This window comes from Pseudophryne corroboree, chromosome 4, assembly GCF_028390025.1.
Source record: "Pseudophryne corroboree isolate aPseCor3 chromosome 4, aPseCor3.hap2, whole genome shotgun sequence".
Lineage (NCBI taxonomy): Eukaryota > Metazoa > Chordata > Amphibia > Anura > Myobatrachidae > Pseudophryne > Pseudophryne corroboree.
The window spans coordinates 481,698,433-481,720,509 of record NC_086447.1 but is presented as its reverse complement, the minus strand read 5'-3'; the positions used below and the strand labels follow the sequence as shown (position 1 = coordinate 481,720,509).

At 47.6% G+C, this 22,077-nt stretch overlaps 1 protein-coding gene across 3 annotated transcripts in view; it reads right to left on the bottom strand.

The window, feature by feature from the left end:
• CRYBG1 (crystallin beta-gamma domain containing 1) overlaps nucleotides 1-22,077 on the bottom strand; it is a 542,544-nt gene that overhangs the window by 75,002 nt on the left and 445,465 nt on the right. For all 3 annotated transcript variants that reach the window (XM_063917058.1, XM_063917060.1, XM_063917059.1), the window contains one exon: nucleotides 859-998. In XM_063917058.1, the coding sequence (XP_063773128.1) occupies nucleotides 859-998 (140 nt within the window). The remainder of the gene's footprint in view (nucleotides 1-858; nucleotides 999-22,077) is intronic.

The window sequence follows — 22,077 nt, the reverse complement described above, 5'->3', positions numbered from 1 at the left end:
GAAGCCTGAAGAACCGGTAAGCAGTAACTTGGTAGATAAAGGAATTGTGTTTAGGAGTTATTTATTTCTAATACATTTTTTTTAATTGGGGTTTGTTTTTTCACAGCAGGATTAAGTGGTGCACTACAGGTCCCAGTGGGCCATGTTTGCCAGGGCAGCAAACTGTAAATATAAAAATGGTACAATATCACTTTAAAAAGTTTACCCTGACCACAGCAGACATGTGGGAAATGGAAGTATTGGCAACTTATAAAGATGTAGCCCTACCTATCTGGCCTGCAACTATTCGCAGCTGGCAATCGTTCCATTAATTCCTAATGGAATTAAGAGTGATCGCTGGCTGCGAATAGTCCCAGCCCCGGCTCGCCATGCGGCATGCCACATCGCTGTAAGTTGAGCAGGTCTACATCTGTATGTAGCTGTGGGAAACTGAAAGGAAAGTGAATAAGTCTAACAGTACATACTGTACATCGGATATGAGGGTGATAATTACTTTACGGTATGGTGCCGAAACCATGCATGAAATTCTCAGCCAAGAAACCTGCCAACACAGCCTTTTTGGTAAATAATTAACAAAGTCTGAGAGAAGTCAAACCCTCCTTCCCCCAAAAAGAAAGGCGAAGCACTCTGGTTCAAAGCTACGCTACCATGTAAGTAACAGGTCCTGGGCGTCTGCCACATATGCAGCTTTAATATAATTTCTTTAGGTCACATTCCTAAAACCTGTACCTTGTTATGGAAACTGTCAGAGTAATAATTTTATATAAAAATAAGAGGTAAGAGGAAGGTTTATTTTGTGTAAAAAATGGTAAGCTGCAACCTTAAACAATTTAAGTAGAAATGAATGTAGATACTTACATTCCGCAATGCACCTTAATGGAGCAAGTTCTCTGTAGTCTTCCATACACCTGCAATTCTTCTGTATCATCAAAATAGGACGTCATAATCCCTAAGCCTTCTGGGTCTGTGAACAGGTCGATTTGACAAATGCGGTAATCCTAATAAAATAAAATTGCTAAATTACTACTTTCAATGTTAATGCAGAACATAAAATGACACTGTATACATTCCAAACATACATAAACTAGTACCTGTTTCAGATATGAGTTATAGATATATTGAGGAATCCATACTATGCACCCTGTACCTGCATATTTGTACAGTTTAGTGTACGTAGTTACATTCTACAGAAAGGGTGTGGTCGCCAGATTCATCCACATTTTTCTTTTTGTGTAAAAATGAACATGACAAATGCATAAAAGAATCTACAGAATTAAATAATTTCTGCATCAAGAAGAGCAATGTTATAACTGTACATGGTTCAGTTGCACAATTTATGGGACATGTGTGCTTCCAGTATATAGTAAATTAGCAGGCTCCGTTCACTGGAACCCTGCCATTACCAATATTCAGCAAACACCCATTTTCCTCCATATGGCTTCTCCAGCCTGTACATGGTATATTCCATTCCTCAGGACACATGATCAGTTCATGTTTTCAAGGTCTCCTCACAGAATCACAAGTTAAATAAATAGAACCACCTGTGGATCTTTAAGTCAGTCAGCAACAAATTCACCTGTGCTCCAGCAAGAGGATATGGAAATCATGCACTGTTGGAGGTTGATTCAATGAACTTGCCCCCACAAGTCCGGGCAAGTATGTGTGGCTACATGCCGCACTTATGGTACTTCCGCAGCCCTAATAGATACTACCTACTCCTTCTACTCCTACTCTACAATGTAATTATGTGTTTAAAAAGTAATTGCTTTCAACATTTTTGCTTGGCTATAGATATGGCATTAAAACTTTTGTGCATTGTTCCTCCTCTAGTGACTGGGGGAAACCAGTAGAGAAATCAGAGTACAATTTAGTGGACATAGTTGCCCCTACCTCCAGCAATTATCAGGTATTATGCTTTGTGTGACTCAGGCATGATCCCAGATAACTAGACCAATCAGCCCTGTTTCCTTCTGCGATAACACATGGGTGCAGGAACTTCTCTCGGATCCCATGTGTTATCGCCCAAAAATGGGTAATTTACCGCATGGTAAAAAAAAGGCTATATTTGGACAGCCTGATAATACCAATCGGGCTACAATCACAATATAAGCCAGTTTTTACTATGCAGTAATTTACCACCGGCAATAGGACCCCCTCCTATTTATCACAAAATGAATTTGGGAAGCAGGACTGCTGCTGGCACAGCTGTAATCCTTTGTGAAGGATCCTTTCATAATTTCCAACTTTGCTGAAGTGGCCACTGGGGGAAAAAGTTTGCAACCTGTCCTGAACCTAATTAAGGACACTTAGGGGTTGTTTTTGATGCTAAAGAGGGTGCACCTTGTAAAAACCATGGTGCACTGCAGGTGACGCAAATGTAAAATGTGCAGAGAGATTTAAGATGGGCATACATTATACAATTATCTGACAGACCTGCTATCCAATCTGGATGGTTGTAATGAAAATCTGGTAATAGATGGGAACAAATGACAAATCGACCACTTGCTCCCAAACACTGAAAAACAGACAAAAATAGCTGTTGTGGTTGCTAGGGGCATAGGGGGACATGTACTAAGCAGTGATAAAAGTGGAGAAGTGAGCCAGTGGAGAAGTTGCCCAAGGCAACCAATCAGCATTGATGTAACATTTCTAATTTGCATACTTTAAAAGTATACAGAGCAGCCGATTGGTTGCCATGGGCAACTTCTCCACTGGCTCCCTTTTCCACTTTTATCACTGCTTAGTACATGTCCCCCATAGACTGGTTTGATGGGCTGCACATCAATTCTGATGATATCGCTAGAGTCCTGCAGCATGCTAATGAAAGATGGAACATGATCTTTCATTAAAATCACCCCAGTGTGTATGGGCAATCCGGGCTTTCACTCCAGTGTGTACCCAGTTTTAGATCGGAGAAGGATGTGTCAAAACTAAGGGGGTCATTCCGAGTTGATCGCTAGCTGCCGTTGTTCACAGCGCAGCGATCAGGCTAAAAAGCAACATTTCTGTGCATGCGTATGGGCCGCAATGCGCACGCGCGTCTTTCGGGTACAAAGCCCGTTGTGGTTGTGCACAGGTTTTAGCGAAGTTTTCAGTCGCACTGATGGCCGCAAGAAGATTGACAGGAAGGGGGCGTTTCTGGGTGTCAACTGACCATTTTCAGGGAGTGTTTGCAAAAACGCAGGCGTATCTGAAAAAACGCAGGCGTGGCTGGGCATTCGCTGGGCGGGTGTATGACGTCAAATCCGGACACGAATAGGCTGAAGTGATCGCAAGCGCTGAGTAGGTTCAGAGCTACTCTGAAACGGCACAAACTGATTTTGCAGAGCTCGGCAGCACATGCGTTCGCACTTCTGCTAAGCTAAAATACACTCCCCAGTGGGCGGCGGCATAGCATTTGCACGGCTGCTAAAACTAGCTAGCGAGCGATCAACTCGGAATGACCCCCTAAATTGCGGTGTAAAAAGAAAGCTGTCTATCATTTGTGGGTATATACACAGTTGAGTCACATTATTGACCACCTGCTGATAGTCAGAGTAACCACCGTGTGCAGCACGGACAGCAGCTAGAGGGGCTGAACAGTCATTTCAGACACACGTCTGGTAGCCCCCAGGTTCATTTTGATGGGGAGCTGCTCCACTGTAGCGTGTTGGTTGGCCCTCACGCTCTTGTGTAGCGAATGTTCCCCTCCTTACTTCAATGGCACGTGGTTATTCGCAATGGTGCCATTTGTCCAGTCATGACACACCTTCACTACAGCACCACGCAAACAGTTCATAAACTGCGCTGATTCAGAAATACTGCCACTCTTGGTCCAAAAGCCGATAATCACCCCTCTTTGAAACACAGATAAATCACCCCTTTTACCCATGACAGCAACAAGTGATGTGTGCAGACGGCCTATCCCACACCTTATATACACCAAGACACAAGACGTACTTCATAGGCTACACGCTGCCGAAGTCAAATGTAGGAGGCAGTCATATTAATGTTAATCAACGGTGTATGTATTTGTACCCCTTATATTGCAGCATGGTTTGTCCAGGTACACAGTAATGCGGGCCATACGTTTATGGCCCAATTTCCCATTCTGCAGCTCCTAATCTAATGGTGGGCATCGATGATAAGCGATCTGCAAAAAATAAGATTTTACTTACCGATAAATCTATTTCTCATAGTCCGTAGTGGATGCTGGGGACTCCGTCAGGACCATGGGGAATAGCGGCTCCGCAGGAGACAGGGCACAAAAGCAAGCTTTTAGGATCACATGGTGTGTACTGGCTCCTCCCCCTATGACCCTCCTCCAAGCCTCAGTTAGGTACTGTGCCCGGACGAGCGTACACAATAAGGAAGGATCTTGAATCCCGGGTAAGACTCATACCAGCCACACCAATCACACCGTACAACTTGTGATTTGAACCCAGTTAACAGTATGATAACAATGAAGTAGCCTCTAAAAAAGATGGCTCACAACAATAATAACCCGATTTTTTTTTTTTTTAACAATAACTATGTACAAGTAATGCAGACAATCCGCACTTGGGATGGGCGCCCAGCATCCACTACGGACTATGAGAAATAGATTTATCGGTAAGTAAAATCTTATTTTCTCTAACGTCCTAGTGGATGCTGGGGACTCCGTCAGGACCATGGGGATTATACCAAAGCTCCCAAACGGGCGGGAGAGTGCGGATGACTCTGCAGCACCGAATGAGAGAACTCCAGGTCCTCCTCAGCCAGGGTATCAAATTTGTAGAATTTAGCAAACGTGTTTGCCCCTGACCAAGTAGCTGCTCGGCAAAGTTGTAAAGCCGAGACCCCTCGGGCAGCCGCCCAATATGAGCCCACCTTCCTTGTGGAATGGGCATTTACAGATTTTGGCTGTGGCAGGCCTGCCACAGAATGTGCAAGCTGAATTGTACTACAAATCCAACGAGCAATAGTCTGCTTAGAAGCAGGAGCACCCAGCTTTTTGGGTGCCTACAATATAAACAGCAAGTCAGACTTTCTGACTCCAGCCGTCCTGGAATTATATATATATATATATATATTTTCAGGGCCCTGACAACGTCTAGCAACTTGGAGTCCTCCAAGTCCCTAGTAGCCGCAGGCACCACAATAGGTTGTTTCAGGTGAAACGCTGACACCACCTTAGGAAGAAACTGGGGACGAGTCCGCAGTTCTGCCCTGTCCGAATGGAAAATCAAATATGGGCTTTTGTAAGACAAAGCCGCCAATTTTGACAATCGCCTGGCCGAGGCCAGGGCCAACAGCATGGTCACTTTCCATGTGAGATATTTCAAATCCACAGATTTGAGTGGTTCAAACCAATATGATTTGAGGTATACAGAAATGGGTTCTCTGCGCACTGAGGTGTTAATCTGAGGCGGGCTGTGCTGCTGGTAATGAGGGGTGTACCACCCCCCCTTAAATGGTAAGTATACAGATGTGGATAAAACCACAGGGAACCAGCGCTCAAACCCTATTTGTAGTGGTGAATGATACGGTTATAAAGTGAAGCTAAAATCAATAATGAAAAAGCAGGTAATATACTTAAGGTTGTTTATTCTAAGATGCTGAGATACTTTCTTTCCCAACAGGTATAAATTCGGTTTAAAAGTCAATCAGTGATTGGGGCACGCTCCTGGTTTGAGCTTAAATTCTGAAGTGCAAGGTTCAATTGAAAGAACAAATGCTGTAATCTTTGCAAAGTCGAGAAAAAGAAAAAGAAAAATGCCACAAAAAAATATTAATGATAATATGTACTAAAGTCCAAACGGTTTACAAGTCTATACAGACAGCGGCGTCCCGCTAATCTGTGCTCTGAAGTGAAGGATTCTCTTGTGAAGTGATGAACAGTTGACAGCGGTAGTGTATGCTTTGGTTAGAGTGGAGAATAAGGACCCTGGACTGGCGCTATTCCTCCTGCAGCACGTCCCACAGTAGAGCGCCCGAATCAGGCCCGCTCTGTGGGGCCGCTGACCTGGGGTGTGCGCCTGTCACAGAGGCGAAGTGGACCCGGCCGGGGCTCTCCGAGCGGCTGGCCGCGCCTCTCCTCCTCCTACAGGGACTTACCTTCTCCCTTCCCCTCCGCCTTCCACTCTCCTCTGTCTCGGGCTTCTTCCGTCGCCTGGCAACCGGTTGCTTCCGGAACTCCGGATCACGTGACCGGATGGTTTGCGGAAAGGATTAGCAGTACTGTCCTTCTTTGTAGTGAATATTCGTCCTCAGTCCAATGTAGTATAGATGGGTAGCTCCAACGCGTTTCGACCTGTTAGGGTCTTCCTCTGGGAGTCGAGGAAGACCCTAACAGGTCGAAACGCGTTGGAGCTACCCATCTATACTACATTGGACTGAGGACGAATATTCACTACAAAGAAGGACAGTACTGCTAATCCTTTCCGCAAACCATCCGGTCACGTGATCCGGAGTTCCGGAAGCAACCGGTTGCCAGGCGACGGAAGAAGCCCGAGACAGAGGAGAGTGGAAGGCGGAGGGGAAGGGAGAAGGTAAGTCCCTGTAGGAGGAGGAGAGGCGCGGCCAGCCGCTCGGAGAGCCCCGGCCGGGTCCACTTCGCCTCTGTGACAGGCGCACACCCCAGGTCAGCGGCCCCACAGAGCGGGCCTGATTCGGGCGCTCTACTGTGGGACGTGCTGCAGGAGGAATAGCGCCAGTCCAGGGTCCTTATTCTCCACTCTAACCAAAGCATACACTACCGCTGTCAACTGTTCATCACTTCACAAGAGAATCCTTCACTTCAGAGCACAGATTAGCGGGACGCCGCTGTCTGTATAGACTTGTAAACCGTTTGGACTTTAGTACATATTATCATTAATATTTTTTTGTGGCATTTTTCTTTTTCTCGACTTTACAAAGATTACAGCATTTGTTCTTTCAATTGAACCTTGCACTTCAGAATTTAAGCTCAAACCAGGAGCGTGCCCCAATCACTGATTGACTTTTAAACCGAATTTATACCTGTTGGGAAAGAAAGTATCTCAGCATCTTAGAATAAACAACCTTAAGTATATTACCTGCTTTTTCATTATTGATTTTAGCTTCACTTTATAACCGTATCATTCACCACTACAAATAGGGTTTGAGCGCTGGTTCCCTGTGGTTTTATCCACATCTGTATACTTACCAATATGATTTGAGGAATCCCAACACTACGTTGAGATCCCACGGTGCCACTGGAGGCACACAAGGGCTGTATATGCAATACTCCCTTGACAAACGTCTGGACTTCAGGAACTGAAGCCAATTCTTTCTGGAAGAAAATCTATAGGGCCGAAACTTGAACCTTAATGGACCCCAATTTGAGGCTCATAGACACTCCTGTTTGCAGGAAGTGCAGAAATCGACCTAGTTGAATTTTTTTCGTGGGGCCTTCCTGGCCTCACCCACGCAACATATTTTTACCACATGTGGTGATAACGTTGTGCGGTCACCTCCTTCCTGGCTTTGACCAGGGTAGGTATGACCTCTTCCGGAATGCCTTTTCCCTTAGGATCCGGCGTTCAAACCGCCATGCCGTCAAACGCAGTCGCGGTAAGTCTTGGAACAGACAAGGTCCCTGCTGGAGCAGGTCCTTTCTTAAGGCCGATGCCACGGTTCCTCTTGGAACAGACATGGTACTTGCTGAAAGCAAATCCCTTCTTAACTCCCGAGGCCATTAGTCCTCTGTGAGCATCTCTTGAAGTTCCGGTTACCAAGTCCCTCTTGGCCAATCCGGAGCCACGAGTATAGTTCTTACTCCTCTATGTCTTATAATTCTCAATACCTTGGTTATGAGAAGCAGAGGAGGGAACACATACACCGACTGTTACACCCACGGTGTTACCAGGACGTCCACAGCTATCGCCTGAAGGTCTCGTGACCTGGCGCAATACCTGTCCCATTTTTAATACGGGCGGGACGCCATCATGTCCACCTTTGGTCTTTCCCAACGGTTCACAATCATGCGGAAAACTTCCCGATGAAGTTCCCACTCTCCCGGGTGGAGGTCGTGCTGAGGAAGTCTGCTTCCCAGTCGTCCACTCCCGGAATGAACACTGCTGACAGTGCTATCACATGATTTTCCGCCTAGCGAAAAATCCTTGCAGTTTTGCCACTGCCCTCCTGCTTCTTGTGCCGCCCTTTCTGTTTACGTGGGCGACTGCCGTGATGTTATCCCACTGGATCAATACCGGCTGACCTTGAAGCAGAGGTCTTGCTAAGCTTAGAGCATTATAAATTTGCTCTTAGCTCCAGTATATTTATGTGGAGAGAATTCTCCAGACTTGATCACACTCCTTGTGTGACTGCTCCCCAGCCTCTCAGGCTGGCCTCCGTGGTCACGAGCATCCAATCCTGAATGCCGAATCTGCGGCCCTCTAGAAGATGAGCACTCTGTAATCACCACAGGAGAGACACCCTTGTCCTTGGATATAGGGTTATCCGCTGATGCATCTGAAGATGCGATCCGGACCATTTGTCCAGCAGATCCCACTGAAGAGTTCTTGCGTGAAATCTGCCGAATGGAAGCGCTTCGTAATAAGCCACCATTTTTACCAGGACTCTTGTGCAATGATGCACTGACACTTTTCCTGGTTTTAGGAGGATCCCGATTAGCTCGGATAACTCCCTGGCTTTCTCCTCTGGGAGAAACACCTTTTCCTGGACTGTGTCCAGAATCATCCCTAGGACCAGCAGACGTGTCGTCGGAACAACTGCGGTTTTGGAATATTTAGAATCCACCCGTGCTGTCGTAGAACTACTTGAGATAGTGCTACTCCGACATCCAACTGTTCTCTGGACCTTGTTCTTATCAGGAGGTCGTCCATTTTCTTTGAAGACGAATCCTCCTTTCGGTCATTACCTTGGTAAGGACCCGGGGTGCCTTGGACAATCCAACGGCATCGTCTTGAAACTGATAGTGACAGTTCTGTACCACGAACCTGAGGTACCCTTGGTGAGAAAAGGCAAATTTTGGGACATGGAGGTAAGCATCCCTGATGTCCCGGGACACCATATAGTCCCCTTGTTCTTTGCTATCACTGCTCTGAGTGACTCCATCTGGATTTGAACCCTTGTAAGTGTTCAAATTTTTCAGATTTAGAATAGGTCTCACCTAGCCTTCAGTACCACCATATAGTGTGGAGTAATACCCCTTTCCTTGTTGTCGGAGGGGTAATTTTATTATCACCTGCTGGGAATACAGCTTGTGAATTGTTTTCAATACTGCCTCCCTGTCGGAGGGAGACCTTGGTACAGCAGACTACAGGAACCTGCGAGGGGGGAAACCTCTCGACATTCCAATCTGTACCCCTTGGATACTACTTGTAGGATCCAGGGGTCCTGTACGGTCCCAGCGTCATGCTGAGAACTTGGTAGAAGCGGTGGAGGGCTTCTGTTCCTGGGAATGGGCTGCCTGCTGCAGTCTTCTTCCCTTTCCTCTATCCCTGGGCAGATATGACTCTTATAGGGACGAAAGGACTGAGGCTGAAAAGACGGTGTCTTTTTCTGCAGAGATGTGACTTAGGGTAAAAAACGGTGGATTTTCCAGCAGTTGCCCTGGCCACCAGGTCCCATGGACCGACCCCAAATAACTCCTCCCCTTTATACGGCAATACATCTTTGTGCCGTTTGGAATCTGCATCACCTGACCACTGTCGTGTCCATAAACATCTTCTTGCAGATATGGACATCGCATTTACTCTTGATGCCAGAGTGCAAATATCCCTCTGCGCATCTCGCATATATAGAAATGCATCCTTTAAATGCTCTATAGTCAATAAAATACTGTCCCTGTCAAAGGTATCAATATTTTTAGTCAGGGAATCCGACCAAGCCACCTCAGCTCTGCACATCCAGGCTGAGGCGATCGCTGGTCGCAGTATAACACCAGCATGTGTGTGTATACTTTTTAGGATATTTTTCAGCCTCCTATCAGCTGGCTCCTTAAGTACGGCCCTATCCGTAGATGGTACCGCCACTTGTTCTGATAAGCGTGTGAGCGCCTTATCCACCCTGAGGGGTGTTTCCCACCGCGCCTTAACTTCTGGCGGGAAAGGGTATACCGCCAATAATTTTCTATCGGGGGAAACCCACGCATCATCACACACTTCATTTAATTTATCTGATTCAGGAAAAACTACAGGTAGTTTTTTCAGCTCACACATAATACCCTTTTTTGTGGTACTTGGAGTATCAGAAATATGTAACACCTCCTTCATTGCCCTTAACGTGTGGCCCTAAAAGAAAATAAGTTTGTTTCTTCACCGTCGACACTGAAATCAGTGTCCGTGTCTGGGTCTGTGTCGACCGACTGAGGTAAATGGGCATTTTACAGCCCCTGACGGTGTTTGAGACGCCTGGACAGATACTAATTTGTTCGCCGGCCCTCTCATGTCGTCAACCGGCTTGCAGCGTGTTGACATTGTCACGTAATTTCCATAAATAAGCCATCCATTCCGGTGTCGACTCCCTAGAGAGTGACATCACCATTACAGGCAATTTGCTCCGCCTCCTCACCAATATTTTCCTCATACATGTCGACACACACGTACCGACATACAGCACACACATAGGGAATGCTCTGATAGAGGACAGGACCCACTAGCCCTTTGGGGAGACAGAGGGAGAGTTTGCCAGCACACACCAAAACGCTATAATTATCCAGGGACAACCTTTATATAAGTGTTCCTCCCTTATAGCATTTTAATATATATACATATCGCCAAATCAGTGCCCCCCCTCTCTGTTTTAACCCTGTTTCTGTAGTGCAGTGCAGGGGAGAGCATGGAAGCCTTCCCACCAGCCTTTCTGTGAGGGAAAATGGCGCTGTGTGCTGAGGAGAATAGGCCCCGCCCCCTTTTCGGCTGGCTTCTTCTCCGGAGTTTTAGATATCTGGCAGGGGTTAAATACATCCATATAGCCTCAAGGGCTATATGTGATGTATTTTTCGCCATACAGGTATTATACATTGCTGCCCAGGGCGCCCCCCCCCAGCGCCCTGCACCCTCCGTGACCGCTGTGTGAAGTGTGCTGACAACAATGGCGCACAGCTGCAGTGCTGTGCGCTACCTGATGAAGACTGAGAGTCTTCTGCCGCCTGGTTCCGGACCTCTTCATCTTCAGCGTCTGCAAGGGGGGTCGGCGGCGCGGCTCCGGGACGAACCCCAGGGCGAGCCCTGTGTTCCGACTCCCTCTGGAGCTATGTCCAGTAGCCTAAGAATCCAATCCATCCTGCACGCAGGTGAGTTGAAAATCTCTCCCCTAAGTCCCTCGATGCAGTGAGCCTGTTGCCAGCAGGACTCACTGAAAATAAAGAACCTAAAAACTTTTTCTAAGTAACTCTTTAAGAGAGCCACCTAGATTGCACCCTTCTCGGCCGGGCACAAAAACCTAACTGAGGCTTGGAGGAGGGTCATAGGGGGAGGAGCCAGTACACACCATGTGATCCTAAAAGCTTGCTTTTGTGCCCTGTCTCCTGCGGAGCCGCTATTCCCCATGGTCCTGACGGAGTCCCCAGCATCCACTAGGACGTTAGAGAAAACAGCATGTTAAAACTCCCAGATTTGCTGATCCTGATCATTTTTTGGTCAGAATTAGTGAATCTAAGATTCCAACATGTTAGATTTCCCTGATCCAAATACCCAGGCATTGGGAGAATGGGGAATTGCCCCTATAGCTGGGTCCATTTACTTGCTCTTTTTTTGCTATATTTTAAACTCAGAAACACGCCCAGTATGTGGCCATGACAACACGGATCTGCAGCACTTGGAAATGGGTTAACAAAGTAGGAAAGTGTGATTCAAGAGATCTGCTACATTGTCATCAAGCTAACTTTGATAATTGTATGAATCAGCTCCTTATTATGTTCTGTACTTCAGGCACTCTGCCATTTCTGAAATACTGTATTTGCTTGAGTGTATTATTTGTTTGCCTTGTCACCACGATAATTCTGTCCGTGGACTCCAAATGTATGTTTTTTTTTCTTTTTAAATAAAGCCATCACCTCAAATTAAAAATGTGCTGTCACATTTACTATATTCCCACTACAAGATGCAAAAATACATGTTGTATCATGAAAAATGTCCTAATGCCCTATTAAAAAAGGTATTTGATGTATTGTCAAGTATATTTGCTTTTTTATTTCCTCTTTTTTGAGTCCCTCATCTATGGTCAAATTAGATTAATACTATTCTTATTTATCAATAATATGAAAAAATATATAATTATTTAATTTCCATGTTCATTTTTTTTTTTTTCATTCCTCAACACTCTTGAAAAAAATAAGTTACATTAACAGGCCGAGACTTTTATCACCAATCATTCACTGTAGCCGTCTGTGATTTCACTTTCTGCTTGCTGATGTTATTGGGTATAGAATACAACATGTGCACATTTGTTATTACCATAAGTAACTGCTTAGTTCTGTGTCTGGTTACATTACAGAATTGTAAATTAGATATTATGGGGTCAAAGCAATTAGCTGCAAATTACTTGCGGCCACAAGGAAATATGTTGATATGTTGCACTTACGGTACTTCCAGACTCACAGATTATTCTTTGCTGCGTACAAAAATCCATGAATCCAGAGCGAGATTGGGCCACGAGTTATGGTGCCGTTGGTGGCGTTTCCGCGCATTACAATGGCAACTGGCCCCCTTGTGTCTAATTAAATCAACCCCTATGTGGGAGTTTACTATTTTTGTTCTATTCAAACGTGGAGCACCTACTGGTTTAGAAGCTTGCAGGGCCTTCTTACCCCTTTGTCAGTCTCTTAGCACTCAGTCTTGTTTTATTACTGGGCTTGTTCTCTAAGGTAAACCACTATGGAGTATGTTGCTGATATAAATAAATGTAATTTTTAAAAAAATGTCATCTCAACCAAAATAACAAAATATAAAAGTCTCACTGGAATATACAAAAAAGATAGAATTCACCCTTCATTGTTTTTACAAAAATATCTTACATATTGTGCAATGCTAAATCATCAAGTGGTTAAAACAGTGAACCAGCTGAAAAAACGTAACTAACCCAAAAACAGTGCCCAGTAAATGAAAGAATGTGTTTTCTCTGACGTCCTAAGTGGATGCTGGGACTCCGTAAGGACCATGGGGAATAGCGGCTCCGCAGGAGACTGGGCACAACTAAAGAAAGCTTTAGGACTACCTGGTGGGCACTGGCTCCTCCCTCTATGACCCTCCTCCAGACCTCAGTTAGAATCTTGTGCCCGGCTAAGCTGGATGCACACTAGGGGCTCTCCTGAGCTCCTAGAAAAAGAAAGTTTATTTTAGGTTTTTTATTTTCAGTGAGATCTGCTGGCAACAGACTCACTGCTACGAGGGACTAAGGGGAGAGAAGCGAACCTACCTGCTTGCAGCTAGCTTGGGCTTCTAGGCTACTGGACACCATTAGCTCCAGAGGGATCAAACACAGGGCCCGACCTCGATCGTCCGGTCCCGGAGCCGCGCCGCCGTCCCCCTTACAGAGCCAGAAGCAAGAAGACAGTCCTGGAAATCGGCGGCAGAAGACTTCGGTCTTCATCAAGGTAGCGCACAGCACTACAGCTGTGCGCCATTGCTTCCCATGCACACCTCACACTCCGGTCACTGATGGGTGCAGGGCGCTGGGGGGGGGGGGGGGCCCTGGGCTGCAATATTAAGTACCTTGGCTGGCAAAACTACACATAATATAGTCATAGAGACTATATATGTGTAAAATCCCCTGCCAGATATACCTACAAAAAAGCGGGAGAAGTCCGCCGAAAAAGGGGCGGGGCTATCTCCCTCAGCACACTGGCGCCATTTTCCCTCACAGCTCCGCTGGAAGGATCGCTCCCAGGCTCTCCCCTGCAGTTTCCAGACTACATAGGGTAAAAAAAAAAGAGGGGGGGGCACTAAATTTAGGCGCAATATTGTGTATACAAGCAGCTATTGGGAAAATCACTCAGTTACAGTGTTAATCCCTGTGTTATATAGCGCTCTGGTGTGTGCTGGCATACTCTCTCTCTGTCTCCCCAAATGGGTTTGGGGGGTCCTGTCCTCCGTCAGAGCATTCCCTGTGTGTGTGCGGTGTGTCGGTACGGCTGTGTCGACATGTTTGATGAGGAGGCTTATGTGGAGGCGGAGCAGTTGCTGATAAATGTGATGTCACCCCCTGCGGGGCCGACACCTGAGTGGATGGACTTGTGGAAGGAATTACGTGAAAGTGTCAACTCCTTACATAAAAGGTTTGACGACATAGCAGATGTGGGACAACCGGCTTCTCTGCTCGTGCCTGCCCAACTGTCTCAATAGCCATCAGGGGCTCTAAAACGCCCGCTACCTCAGATGGCAGACACAGATGTCAACACGGATACTGAATCCAGTGTCGACGACGATGAGACTAATGTAACTTCCAATAGGGCCACACGTTACATGATTGAGGCAATGAAAAATGTGTTGCACATTTCTGATGTTACCCCAGGTACCACAAAAAAGGGTATTATGTTTGGGGAGAAAAAACTGCCAGTGGTTTTTCCCCCATCTGAGGAATTAAATGAAGTGTGTGAAGAAGCGTGGGCTTCCCCCGATAAGAAACTGGTAATTTCTAAAAGGTTACTAATGGCGTACCCTTTCCCGCCAGAGGATAGGTCACGTTGGGAAACATCCCCTAGGGTGGATAAAGCGCTCACACGCCTGTCAAAGAAGGTGGCACTACTGTCTCCGGATACGGCCGCCCTAAAGAAGCCTGCTGATAGGAAGCAGGAGGCTATCCTGAAGTCTGTGTATACACACTCGAGTATTATATTGAGACCGGCTATTGCTTCAGCATGGATGTGCAGTGCTGCAGCTGCGTGGTCAGATTCCCTGTCAGAAAATATTGATACCCTAGACAGGGACACTATATTGCTAACCGTAGAGCATATAAAAGACGCAGTCTTATACATGAGAGATGCACAGAGGGATATTTGCCGGCTGGCATCTAAAATAAGTGCAATGTCCATTTCTGCCAGGAGAGGATTATGGACTCGGCAGTGGACAGGTGATGCAGATTCTAAAAGGCACATGGAAGTTTTGCCTTATAAAGGTGAGGAGTTGTTTGGGGAATGTCTCTCGGACCTCGTTTCCACAGCCACAGCTGGGAAGTCAGCATTTTTACCCCATGTTCCCTCACAGCCAAAGAAAGCACCGTATTATCAGGTACAGTCCTTTCGGCCCCAGAAAGGCAAGCGGGTTAAAGGCGCGTCCTTTCTGCCCAGAGGTAGAGGGAAAAAGCTGCAGCATACAGCCAGTTCCCAGGAGCAAAAGTCCTCCCCCGCTTCCTCCAAGTCCACCGCATGACGCTGGGGCTCCACAGGCGGAGCCAGGTACGGTGGGGGCCCGTCTCAAAAACTTCAGCAATCAGTGGGCTTGCTCACGGGTGGATCCCTGGATCCTTCAAGTGGTATCTCAGGGGTTCAAGCTGGAATTCGAGACGTCTCCCCCCCGCCGTTTCCTCAAATCTGCCTTGCCAACAACTCCCTCAGGCAGGGAGGCAGTGCTAGAGGCAATTCAAAAGCTGTATTCCCAGCAGGTGATAGTCAAGGTGCCCCTCCTTCAACAAGGACGGAGTTACTATTCCACAATGTTTGTGGTACCGAAACCGGACGGTTCGGTGAGACCCATTTTAAATTTGAAATCCTTGTACACATATATAAAAAAATTCAAGTTCAAGATGGAATCGCTCAGGGCGGTTATTTCAAGCCTGGACGAGGGGGATTACATGGTATCACTGGACATCAAGGATGCTTACCTGCATGTCCCCATTTACCATCCTCACCAGGAGTACCTCAGATTTGTGGTACAGGATTGTCATTACCAATTCCAGACGTTGCCGTTTGGTCTGTCCACGGCACCGAGGGTATTTACCAAGGTAATGGCCGAAATGATGATACTCCTTCGAAAAAAGGGAGTTTTAATTATCCCGTACTTGGACGATCTCCTGATAAAGGCGAGGTCCAGGGAGCAGTTGTTGGTCGGGGTAGCACTATCTCGGGAGGTGCTACAACAGCACGGTTGGATTCTAAATATTCCAAAGTCACAGCTGGTCCCTACGACACGTCTACTGTTCCTGGGGATGGTTCTGGACACAGAACAGAAAAAAGTGTTTCTCCCGGAGGAGAAAGCCAAGGAGCTGTCATCTCTAGTCAGAGGCCTCCTGAAACCAAAACAGGTGTCGGTGCATCACTGCACGCGAGTCCTGGGAAAAATGGTAGCTTCCTACGAAGCAATTCCATTCGGCAGGTTCCATGCAAGGACTTTTCAGTGGGACCTGTTGGACAAGTGGTCCGGATCGCATCTTCAGATGCATCGGCTGATAACCCTGTCTCCAAGGACCAGGGTGTCTCTGCTGTGGTGGCTGCAAAGTGCTCATCTTCAAGAGGGCCGCAGGTTCGGCATACAGGACTGGGTCCTGGTGACCACGGATGCCAGCCTTCGAGGCTGGGGGGCAGTCACACAGGGAAGAAACTTCCAAGGACTATGGTCGAGTCAGGAGACTTCCCTACACATAAATATTCTGGAACTGAGGGCCATTTACAATGCCCTAAGTCAGGCAAAACCCCTGCTTCAAAACCAGCCGGTACTGATCCAGTCAGACAACATCACGGCAGTCGCCCATGTAAACCGACAGGGCGGCACAAGAAGCAGGACGGTGATGGCAGAAGCCACAAGGATTCTCCGATGGGCGGAAAATCACGTGTTAGCACTGTCAGCAGTGTTCATTCCGGGAGTGGACAACTGGGAAGCAGACTTCCTCAGCAGGCACGACCTCCACCCGGGAGAGTGGGGACTTCATCCAGAAGTGTTCCAACTGATTGTAAACCGTTGGGAAAGGCCACAGGTGGACATGATGGCGTCCCGCCTCAACAAAAAGCTAGAAAGATATTGCGCCAGGTCAAGAGACCCTCAGGCGATAGCTGTGGACGTTCTAGTGACACCGTGGGTGTACCGGTCGGTTTATGTGTTCCCTCCTCTTCCTCTCATACCCAAGGTACTGAGGATAATAAGGAGAAGAGGAGTAAGAACTATACTCATTGTTCCGGATTGGCCAAGAAGAGCTTGGTACCCGGAACTTCAAGAAATGATCTCAGAGGACATGGCCTCTGCCGCTCAGACAGGACCTGCTGCAGCAGGGGCCCTGTCTGTTCCAAGACTTACCGCGGCTGCGTTTGACGGCATGGCGGTTGAACACCGGATCCTGAAGGAAAAGGGCATTCCGGAGGAAGTCATTCCTACGCTGATTAAAGCTAGGAAAGAAGTGACCGCAAACCATTATCACCGCATTTGGCGAAAATATGTTGCGTGGTGTGAGGCCAGGAAGGCCCCAACGGAGGAATTTCAGCTGGGCCGTTTTCTGCACTTCCTACAGTCAGGGGTGACTATGGGCCTAAAATTGGGTTCCATTAAGGTCCAGATTTCGGCTCTATCGATTTTCTTCCAGAGAGAACTGGCTTCGCTACCTGAAGTTCAGACTTTTGTTAAGGGAGTGCTGCATATTCAGCCCCCTTTTGTGCCTCCAGTGGCACCTTGGGATCTCAACGTGGTGTTGGATTTCCTAAAGTCACATTAGTTTGAGCCACTTAAAACCGTGGAATTAAAATATCTCACGTGGAAAGTGGTCATGCTGTTGGCCTTGGCTTCGGCCAGGCGTGTGTCAGAATTGGCGGCTTTGTCATGTAAAAGCCCTTATCTGATTTTCCATATGGATAGGGCAGAATTGAGGACTCGTCCCCAGTTTCTCCCTAAGGTGGTATCAGCCTTTCATTTGAACCAACCTATCGTGGTGCCTGCGGCTACTAAAGACTTGGAGGCTTCCAAGTTGTTGGACGTAGTCAGGGCCCTGAAAATTTATGTTTCCAGGACGGCTAGTGTCAGGAAAACTGACTCGCTATTTATCCTGTATGCACCCAACAAGCTGGGTGCTCCTGCTTCAAAGCAGACTATTGTTCGCTGGATCTGTAGTACGATTCAGCTTGCACATTCTGCGGCTGGACTGCCGCATCCTAAATCAGAGAAAGCCCATTCCACGAGGAAGGTGGGCTCTTCTTGGGCGGCTGCCCGAGGGGTCTCGGCTTTACAACTTTGCCGAGCAGCTACTTGGTCGGGGTCAAACACATTTGCTAAATTCTACAAGTTTGACACCCTGGCTGAGGAGGACCTAGAGTTTGCCCATTCGGTGCTGCAGAGTCATCCGCACTCTCCCGCCCGTTTGGGAGCTTTGGTATAATCCCCATGGTCCTTACGGAGTCCCAGCATCCACTTAGGACGTCAGAGAAAATAATAAGATTTTACTCACCGGTAAATCTATTTCTCGTAGTCCGTAGTGGATGCTGGGGACTCCGTAAGGACCATGGGGATTAGCGGCTCCGCAGGAGACTGGGCACAACTAAAGAAAGCTTTAGGACTACCTGGTGTGCACTGGCTCCTCCCACTAAGACCCTCCTCCAGACCTCAGTTAGGATACTGTGCCCGGAAGAGCTGACACAATAAGGAAGGATTTTGAATCCCGGGTAAGACTCATACCAGCCACACCAATCACACCGTATAACTCGTGATACTATACCCAGTTAACAGTATGATAACAACGGAGCCTCTCAACAGATGGCTCAACAATAACCCTTTAGTTAGGCAATAACTATATACAAGTATTGCAGACAATCCGCACTTGGGATGGGCGCCCAGCATCCACTACGGACTACGAGAAATAGATTTACCGGTGAGTAAAATCTTATTTTCTCTAACGTCCTAAGTAGATGCTGGGGACTCCGTAAGGACCATGGGGATTATACCAAAGCTCCCAAACGGGCGGGAGAGTGCGGATGACTCTGCAGCACCGAATGAGAAAACTCTAGGTCCTCCTCAGCCAGGGTATCAAACTTGTAGACTCTTGCAAAAGTGTTTGAACCCGACCAAGTAACAGCTCGGCAAAATTGTAAAGCCGAGACCCCTCGGGCAGCCGCCCAAGAAGAGCCCCTTTCCTCGTGGAATGGGCTTTTACAGATTCAGGGTGCGGCAGTCCAGCCGCAGAATGTGCAAGTTGAATCGTGCTACAGATCCAGCGAGCAACCGTCTGCTTAGAAGCAGGAGCACCCAGCTTGTTGGGTGCATACAGGAGAAATAGCGAGTCAGTTTTCCTGACTCCAGCTGTCCTGGAAACATATACTTTTCAGGGCCCTGACTACATCCAGTAACTTGGAATCCTCCAAGTCCCAAGTAGCCGCAGGCACCACAATAGGTTGGTTCACATGAAAAACTGATACCACCTTAGGAAGGAATTGGGAACGAGTCCTCAATTCCGCCTTATCCATATAAAAAACAGATAAAGGCTTTTGTATGACAAAGCCGCCAATTCTGATACACGCCTGGCCGACGCCAAGGCCCACTTTCCACGTGAGGTATTATAGCTCCACGGATTTAAGTGGCTCAACCCAATGCGACTTCAGGAAATCCAACACTACGTTGAGATCCCATGGTGCCACTGGAGGCACAAACGGGGGCTGACTATGCAGCACTCCCTTAACAAAAGTCTGAACTTCAGGCAGTGAAGCCAGTTCAATTTTGGAAGAAAATCGATAGAGCCAAAATCTGGATCTTAATGGAACCCAATTTTAGGCCCATAGTCACCTCTGACTGTAGGAAGTGCAGAAATCGACCTAGCTTAAATTTCTCCTTTGGGGCCTTCCTGGCCTCACAGTACGCAACATATTTTCGCCATATGCGGTGATAATGGTTTGCGTTCACTTCTTTCCTAGCTTTAAATAGCGTAGGGATAACTTCCTCCGGAATTCACTTTTCCTTCAGGATCCGGCGTTCAACCGCCATGCCGTCAACGCAGCCGCGGTACGTCTTGGAACAGACAGGCCCCCTGCTGCAGCAGGTCCTGTCTGAGCGGCAGAGGCCATAGGTCCTCAGATAATTTCTTGGAGTTCTGGTTACCAAGCTCTTCTTGGCCAACCCGGAACAATGAGTATATTTCTTACTCCTCTCCTTCTTATTATTCTCATTACCCTGGGTAAGAGAGGCAGAGAAGGGAACACATACACAGACTGGTAAACCCACGGTGTTACCAGAGCGTCCACAGCTATCGCCTGAGGGTCCTTGACCTGGCGCAATATCTTTGTAACTTTTAGTTGAGGCGGGACGCCATCATGTCCACCTGTGGCCTTTCCCAACGGTGTACAATCATTTGGAAGACTTCTGGATGAAGTCCCCACTCTCCCGGGTGGAGGTCGTGTCTTCTGAGAAAGTCTGCTTCTCAGTTGTCCACTCCGGGAATGAACACTGCTGACAGTGCTAACACATGATTTTCCGCCCATCGGAGAATCCTTGTGGCTTCTGCCATCGCCATCCTGCTTCTTGTGCCGCCCTGTCGGTTTACATGAGCGACCGCCGTGATGTTGTCTGACTGGATCAGCACCGGCCGGTGTTGAAGCAGGGGTCTAGCCTGACTTAGGGCATTGTAAATGGCCCTCAGTTCCAGAATATTTATGTGTAGGGAAGTCTCCTGACTTTTCCATAGCCTTGGAAGTTCCTTCCCTGTGTGACTGCCCCCCAGCCTCGAAGGCTGGCATCCGTGGTCACCAGGACCCAGTCCTGTATGCCGAATCTGCGGCCCCCTAGAAGATGAGCACTCTGCAGCCACCACAACAGCGACACCCTGACCCTTGGAGACAGGGTTATCCGCCGATGCATCTGAAGATGCGACCCGGACCACTTGTCCAACAGATCCCACTGGAAAATCCTTGCATGGGACTTGGCGAATGGAATTTCTTCGTAAGAAGCTACCATCTTTCCCAGGGCTCGCGTGCATTGATGCACCGACACCTGTATACGTATTAGGAGGTCTCTGTCTAGAGACAACAACTCCTTGGACTTCTCCGGGAGAAAACCTTTTTATCCTGTTCTGTGTCCAGAACCATACCCAGGAACAGTAGACGCGTCGTAGGAACCAGCTGCGTCTTTGGAATATTCAGAAACCAGCCGTGCTGTTGTAGCACTTCCCGAGATAGTGCTACTCCGACGAACAACTGCTCCCTGGACCTCGCCTTTATAAGGAGATCGTCCAAGTACGGGATAATTATTTCGGCCATTACCTTGGTAAATACCTCGGTGCCGGGGACAGACCAACGGCAACGTCTGGAATTGGTAATGACAATCCTGTACCACAATATTGAGGTACTCCTGGTGAAGAGGGTAAATAGGGACATGCAGGTAATCATCCTTGATGTCCAGTGATACCATGAAATTCTCCAGGCTTGCAATAATCGCCCTGAGCGATTCCATTTTGAACTTGAACCTTCGTATATAAGTGTTCAAGGCTTTCCATTTTAGAATGGGTCTCACCGAACAGTCTGGTTTCGGTACCACAACATTTTGGAATAGTAACCCCGGCCTTGTTGAAGGAGGGGTACCTTGATTTCACCTGCTGGAAGTACAGCTTGTGAATTGCCGCCAGTACTACCTTTCTCCGAGGGCAGCAGGCAAGGCTGATGTGAGGTAACGGCGAGGGGGAGTCGCCTCGAACTCCAGCCTGTATATCTGTGATACTATTTGCAGAACCTAGAGATCCACCTGTGGGCAAGCCCACTGGTCCCTGAAGTACCCGAGACGCGCCCCTACCGCACCTGTCTCCACCTGTAGAGCCCCAGCGTCATGCGGTGGACTCAGAGGAAGCGGGGGAAGATTTTTGATCCTGGAAACTGGCTGCTGGTGCAGCTTTTTTCCTTCTTCCCTTGTCTCTGTGCAGAAAGGAAGCGCCCTTGACCCGCTTGCTTTTCTGAAGCCGAAAGGACTGTACCTGAAAATACGGTGCTTTCTTAGGCTGTGAGGAAAACTGAGGTAAAATTGTTTTATTCCCAGCTGTTGCTGTGGATACGAGGTCCCAGAGACCATCCCCAAACAATTCCTCACCCTTATAAGGCAGAAACTCCATGTGCCTTTTACAGGCAGCATCACCTGTCCACTGCCGGGTTTCTAATACCCTCCTGACAGAATGGACATTGCATTAATTCTGGATGCCAGCCGGCAAATATCCCTCTGTGCATCCTTTATATATAAGACAACG